General features: G+C 35.2%; 1 protein-coding gene across 1 annotated transcript in view; it reads left to right on the top strand.

Annotated features, from left to right (window-relative positions):
* The window catches only part of LOC107662027 (arf-GAP with Rho-GAP domain, ANK repeat and PH domain-containing protein 3-like), a 32,161-nt gene extending 29,758 nt beyond the window's left edge, over positions 1–2,403 (top strand). The window contains exon 32 of the mRNA XM_016451883.1: positions 1,890–2,403. Within this exon, the coding sequence (XP_016307369.1) occupies positions 1,890–2,300 (411 nt within the window). The 3' untranslated portion in view covers positions 2,301–2,403. The remainder of the gene's footprint in view (positions 1–1,889) is intronic.
* The last annotated feature ends 5,146 nt before the right edge of the window (positions 2,404–7,549 follow it).

The following is a 7,549-nucleotide window of genomic DNA, read 5'->3' as shown; positions in this document are numbered from 1 at the left end:
TCTGTTCAGATGAAGAAACAAACTCATCTACATCTTGGATGGCCTGAGGGTGAGTACATTTTCAGCAAATTTTCATCTTTGGGTAAACTATTCCTTTAATGTTCAGTTTCACACCTTTGCATACAAGTTCTGTTGCCATTTTTTCAACACCATAAGTCAAAATTACAGTGGCTGGTCAAAATGTAAAAGTAGGAGGTTTGGAATGTATCAAATGACTTTTGCGTCTAAAAAGCACTCAAAAATGTAGGAGTGTGCTTTACAAAAGAGCCTATACTTAATGGAGGAATTCCCTTTGACTTCCTCAGTCCTTCCCCCCCATTCCTGTTGGGAACCAGGGTTTCCTGATATGACAGGATGCATTTGGAGGAAGAAAGCTTCGACTGCATTGTTCTGCATCTGTAGCCTTGAGGGAGGGCAAGGAGCTGGCTTGTGTTTTGGGAAAATGCTGCAGCTTCTGGTGTGTCCCGGCCCAAAAGCTTTCGCAAGCAAATTGTCTGTGGGCTTCATGCTTTTGTCCTCAATGTATTTGGCAATTATCTTGATGTTGTTGTCTCTCTGATACTGAGACAAAAGTTTAAACTCAGAAAAGGAAGTCATTTGTTTTGAACATTGTTGAGGGGCGAATCCCTTACTGTGTATGTCCCGCTAACCACAAATACTTCTTTTGTTTGCATAATGGTAGATCATCTAATCAGGTATCTAGCAGATTAGGTGTTTTCACGAGATAATAGTCACCAGTGTGTTCGGGAACCTAACACCCGTATGGTTGAGACGTAGTTTTTATTTTCTTTGTTCAGGATACTGATTTGCTTTGGACGTACACATTTGTGTTTGCAAGCTCATATGCTTGTATTTTATAAACCGATAGCTTGATAGGTTGGTCTGATTGGTTGAGCTATACATTCAAAGCTGTTGTAAAATAGCAAATAGTATGTATGCATGTATTTATTTATTACACAATATTTATAACATTTATTGTTGTTAATTTTGTATGTAATTTTAAATGTAATGTAATGGTATATTCACTATAGCTAATTTTTTGTAGTTAATAAAAAATGTAATGCCCTACTACAACAACAATAATAATAATTAATAATAATAAACACATAACGTAGTAAAGTATAAAATTATAATTATTATTATAAGGTTCTTATAATAGTATATTCAATATAATATATTATGACTCATTTATAGTTAATAATGAATTAAGATAATTAATTATTTAATAATAATAACAATAGCAGACAATACAGTTATGTTACTATATTATTATTATTGTGTAATATAAGGTTTATGCAGTAGTATATTCACTATATTATGGCTGATTTAATATAGTTAATAAAAACATAAATGTTATAAAACAACAACAATATAATAATAAGTGTGTGTAATATTATAAGATTTATGTAATAGTATATTCACTATATTATTCTTGTTTCATATAGTTGCATAAAAATGTAATGTCATAAAATAACAACAATAATAGTAATAATAATAATTATTATTGTATACCACAACTATTATTATTAGAATAAAACACAATATAGTTGTAGTGTACAATAATAATCAATTATTACTATCATTATTAATATTATTATTATTATCAAGGTTCAAATGACGTTATTTGTGATAAGTAAATATGATTATTATCACTAGATTTATTTATTGAATATCGGGTTCTCTTATCATCACATTGCTGTTGTTTTCATTTAAGTTCAGCCGTTGTCAAAACTATTTCAGAACTGTGTTATAGTGACTGGCCTGTCATGTGTTATTGGTTTAAAGACTTCGGCCCGTGCAATCAAGTGTTGTAATTTGAAATCCACTACAGATATCTTTTTGACCTCCTGGTATGCCTTCCCATTGTCTTTTTTGTTTTTCCTACTCAGCCCATGAAGGTGCAGCAGGACTCGTTTGAGGAGCACATTGAAAGCTCAGAGCCTTTGTATGAGGAGGTGGGCGACTTCGGTCTGCAGGTGCTCAAATCTTTGGAAACTAGTTTCCTGTCCAGTGCTCACACAGAGACACAGGAGGTGCCAGCACGGCCCGTCAGCCTCGGACAGAGGAAGGCCGTCTCCCTGGATCGCATGGTTGGGTCAAACCCTGTGCACGCTCTCTTATCCTCAGGCGAGTCAATAGACACTCTGGGTCAGGAGGAGCCCACAGACTCTCTGCATGTCCCACGTAGGCACAGGTCACACAGATCATGCAGCCCCCAACAGGAACTGCTGTTACAGGAACTCTCCACGATGTTCTGCAAGAAACCAGAGTCTGAAGAGCAGCATGAGAACCTCACCTGAGCTTAGAGGCGAGGTTAATAATAGCTGTTATTAAATTGCCATGTGTGTCTGTTTGAAATTGGCTAGTAAGAATCCAGTATTAAATTGATAATTTTATTAACATAAAAAAAACTAGTTTCCTGTCCAGCGCTCACGCAGAGACACAGGAGGTGCCAGCACGGCCCGTCAGCCTCGGACAGAGGAAGGCCGCCTCCCTGGATCGCATGGTTGGGTTAAACCCAGTGCACTCTCTCTTATCCTCTGGAGAATCAACAGACACTCTGGGCCAGGAGGACTCCCTGCACGTCCCAGGTAGATACAGGTCCCACAGATCATGCAGCCCCCAACAGGAACTGCTGTTACAGGAACTCTCCACGATGTTCTGCAAGAAACCAGAGTCTGAAGAGCAGCATGAGAACCTCACCTGAGCTTAGAGGTGAGGTTAATAATAGCTGTTATTAAATTGCCATGTGTGTCTGCTAGTAAGAATCCAGTATTAAATTGATCATTTTATTAACATAAAAAAAGTATTGTGCCAAAGCAGTCACTGAATTGTTTTGTATAAATTGGGTAAATCTGTTTTAGCATGTGCATTTGTTGACTTGTTACACTATAACTGACCGACCTCTCAACATTTAAAAAACGAAATCTTTTTTTTTATCATTATTATATTTTATTGTATTATTTGTACCTAAAGATGAAATTGCATTTCAGTTCCATTTCATAACTGTTTTTTTTTTTAAACACATTTCTTGGCTCAGTAACATTAGGTTATCTGTATAACAGTAAGAAATACAAGTAAAGCAAAGCATGTGCATTCTGTAATATATAATTAAAAAAGTATTGTGCCAAAGCAGTCACTGAATTGTTTTGTATAAATTGGGTAAATCTGTTTTAGCATGTGCATTTGTTGACTTTTGTTTGACATTTGTACACTATAACTGACCGACCTCTCAACATTTAAAAAACGAAATCTTTTTTTTTATCATTATTATATTTTATTGTATTATTTGTACCTAAAGATGAAATTGCATTTCAGTTCCATTTCATAACTGTTTTTTTTTTTAAACACATTTCTTGGCTCAGTAACATTAGGTTATCTGTATAACAGTAAGAAATACAAGTAAAGCAAAGCATGTGCATTCTGTAATATATAATTAGCAGAGAAAACATTTACATTGATATTCCTGGACTGCAGACTGATTAAATGACTACTGTATGGGTGCATTTCACTTCTCCTGGGACTTTGACCAGATCTTTTATATGTATACAGTGTATTATATTTATTAATTTATTTATATAGATCATTTGATTCATTCTCATATTTCTCAGTGTTTGGAGACGCAGTGAAGGAACATTATCAGAAGGGTAAAGGCAGTTTCTTGAGTTTTGACTGTAACAGTAGAGGGCAGTATAGATACAGCACATGATGTTCTGACAATCTAAAGCGTTCTCACTCCTCTTTACAGGCATTTATTAAAGGCATGTACAGTTCTATAAAGGTCATAACAAAATAAATCTGTTCTTACCCTGATTTTTTTTTTGTTCTTTGTATTTTAATAACTTTTTTGATTGTTTCTCCAATGAATAAGATATCAGTTGTTTTTGACCCCATTTTTAAAATAGATCATCCATATATGAAGCACTACTACTGTACTGAATTCATTACTGCTATATTATTCCTATAGAATTGCCTGTTATATTTAATGCTCAAATGGTTTTTGCTAGTGTTATGGCATGTTTTCGGTCACTATCAAATACTTTGATATGCAACAAATTCTTTTTATAGTTTATATTATAAAAAGTCTCGCATTTTGATTAATTTAATTCATGTGTGCTTAAGTGTTTTGAATTCTGTTATATTTAATGCTCAAATGGTTTTTGCTAGTGTTATGGCATGTTTTCGGTCACTATCAGATACTTTGATATGCAACAAATTCTTTTTATAGTTTATATTATAAAAAGTCTCGCATTTTGATTAATTTCATTCATGTGTGCTTAAGTGTTTTGAATTTTCTAGATGTTTTTAGCCGCTGAGATCTTCATTGGGTTATACTGAATCCCTGTGTGTAAAAATAAATGCAGAGGCATCGATATCAAGATTGTTGGTGGTCAAATAATAGGGTAGAACTACTATATAAATAGGGTTGAGGTGTTGACTTGAATCTTCAGGAAACAGTTTGAGTAAAACAGGATTATGAGAGCAAGCATGTAGGCCTGGCTGAGGATCAGTCAATCAGAAGTGTCTTCTGGGGAGATTTGACTTTAAGAGTAATCTTATTATCCATGCTTTTAACTGGACACCTCTGAAGTAACGCTGTCATGAAGGAGATGCCTCTCATTTCCTTAAAGATAATCTCTCTCTTTATGTCCAAATCAGTCAAATATCGCTTATATTTGTAGCAATTAATTGTTCAATTTAGGATAAATGAAAAAAAATCTTGATCAAATGATATGGATATGATTTTGTTTTTGGGAAATGGCTGAGACTCATAAAAAAAGGTTTTGAAGGCCATTTTCCTGCATAGCTAAAAGCTGAAGCTGGGTTTTCATGAAGTTGTAAGACACTGAACCCTTTTATAAGAATACTAACAATTAAATGTCACCAATTTCATGGAAAATACAATCTTTGTGATATTTGAATGTTCCTATAAATCAAACGCTTGACTAAGATTTGGCAATATATGAGGCACTTTCCATGACCTATGTTTTTTTTGTTTTTGTTTTTTAACCATTAGATGCACAAATCCCATGTATTTGTTACAAGAATTAATAGATATGTTAGATAATAAATTATATCAGTAACTCATTTTGGTAACATTTTATTTTAAGGGCCAATTCTAACTATTAACTAGCATGTATATTATAGCATATTGCCTGTTTGTATAAAGCACATATTAATGCCTTATTCTGCATGACCATACTTTAGATCCTATTAATAAGCAGCAAATTAGAAATTTAGTGAGGCAAATTTTGTTGCTAATAGTTAGTTAATAGTGAGAATTGGACCTTAAAATAAAGCGTGACCCTCATTTTATCAATAACCACAGACCAACGTTTGGTCCCAAACTAGCTAACCACTATTGAGTGAGCTTAATTTATTTTATTTTATTTTACAATCACAAGTAACACAATCACAAATCAGGGTTCTAATATTATAGGGTAACTATATTTAAACATGTCCCAAAGTTGGTAAACCTTTTGAGGTTGATAATCAACATCTGTTGTTTTGTGTTGTATTTGTGGAATTATTTGCGCATTATACATGTTAAGCTTTGACCATTTTTTCCAGCATTGTTTTCTAATGTTGCCACTTCCAAATCTGACAGAAAAAAAAATGCAGCTGCAAGCTCATTCCCCAAACAGTTGGCAGAACGCACAGATATGTACCAGCAGCTTTTTTTTTTCAGTGAGCATTCAGCAGGCTCAGAGTGGGAGCTCTTGTTTGAGTTGCTTTGTACATTCGGGGTCTTTTCTAGGGAAGAAGGGACAGCAAAGACAAGCCCCAACAAGCGCTTAGAGGATTTCGTCACCTTCCCTGTGCCCTCTGCTAGTGGTCTCAATGTGCTGCAGTGTTTTGTGGTGGCTGATTCACTTCAGTGAACAATTATAAGAAACATCAGCTCCTCTAAAAGCAGGAGGAAAAATATCCTCGGGGTTTTAGTCCTTCATCGAGTACAAGAGGAGAGAGCTCTAAATCATGAAGTTGTATGCAAGCTGCTCGGGCCGCAAGCCGAACAATGTTGGAGTCTAGAAGATCCTTTGTTCCAATGTGTCACTTCTGTACCTTTTTCTGTACAAAAAAGCAGATTATGAGGATTTGTTGTCAATCAAATACTCATGTGACCAAAAAATCATGTTAATATGTCTATATCTGCATGAATAAGTCAACCGAGGAAGATCAAATCGTTCATATTTTCAAGTGTTTCTTTGTCTTTTGGCCTGTTGAATCACTTTGAAAGCAAATGTTGAGATGATGGACAGTTGTCGAGTGATGACACGGCTCGGTCTTCTTGCACTGGGCACCCTCTTGCGAGCAAACACTTTTTGTTGAGTCTGTCTGTGTATGAGTACCCCACTCTGAAAGGATTAATTGAGTCCATGGATGAGTAACCTCGGGCCGCTCGCTCTTCAAAAGGATCCTCTAGTGTGTCTTTGAAAGCACTCCTTCAGTGTGAATCTGAAGGGCGACTCTACACCCATTTAACAGTGCTTTTGGAGTAAGCCTCACACTTGGGGTGTCTGACCCAATGGAGAGATAGAAGCTACAAAAAGAAACCGCAGGCTTACCGCAGAATGGGATCTCGTTTCAGTCTCGAGGACGCGCTGCCTGTTTCCGAGCCCCAGGACAACTGGGTGTAATTGGGAATTTTGTCTGAGTAGCATTTCTTCAAAGACGCGGGAGCCTCTCGGATAACCGCTATTATAATTGTCCTTTGGCCTGGCAATTAGGATTTGAATTGGATGGTCATAAACCAAACCCTTAACACTTGTTTAATATGACCCTGGAGTACAGTCGGACTGATTTCCGGCGATAGGGATCATAACAACAAAATGGGGTCCATAAGTCTGATGCTTCTATTTTAAAATGTTTCATTACAAATTATGGTAACACTTTACAATAAGGTCCCATTAGTTTTAGTTGTTTAATTAATGCATTAAGTAACTAAGTAACAATGAGCAATACATTTTTTACACTATTTATACTTTATCTTTGTTAACTTTACATAATAAAAATACAACTGTTAATTGTTGGTTTATTTTATGTCAGGTCCATTAAATAATATTAACAGACACATCTTTGGATTTTAACAATGTATTAGAAAATGCTAGGGCATAGGTTTGATTTTGTCATCCAACTACCCCAACGTTTTTGCATTTATGATAGACATTTGACCACAGTTTCATGTCATCGAAAGTCTTTATTTATAGCTAGTAGCTAACATATTCATAAAGAGAGCTTTTTTATGTTAGCATATTCATCAGACAATAATTACACAATTTTGATTGTGTTTAACCATCAACATTTTCCTCCAAAGTTGATTCGCGAATCATTTCAGATCGGAACTCCGGACGCGTATAATCTTTAAAGGGGTCATATGATGCTGCTAAAAGAACATTATGTTGTGTATTTGGTGTAATGAAATGTGTTTATGCGGTTTAAGGTTAAAAAAACACATTATTTTCCACATACTGTACATTATTATTTCTCCTCTATGCCCCGCCTTTCTGAAACGCGTCGATTTTTACAAAGCTCATCTGTCTGAAAA

The sequence above is a fragment of the Sinocyclocheilus anshuiensis genome, unplaced genomic scaffold (genome assembly GCF_001515605.1).
Source record: "Sinocyclocheilus anshuiensis isolate Anshui unplaced genomic scaffold, SAMN03320099.WGS_v1.1 scaffold535, whole genome shotgun sequence".
Taxonomy (NCBI): Eukaryota; Metazoa; Chordata; class Actinopteri; order Cypriniformes; family Cyprinidae; genus Sinocyclocheilus; species Sinocyclocheilus anshuiensis.
This window is presented reverse-complemented; position numbering and strand designations above follow the sequence as displayed.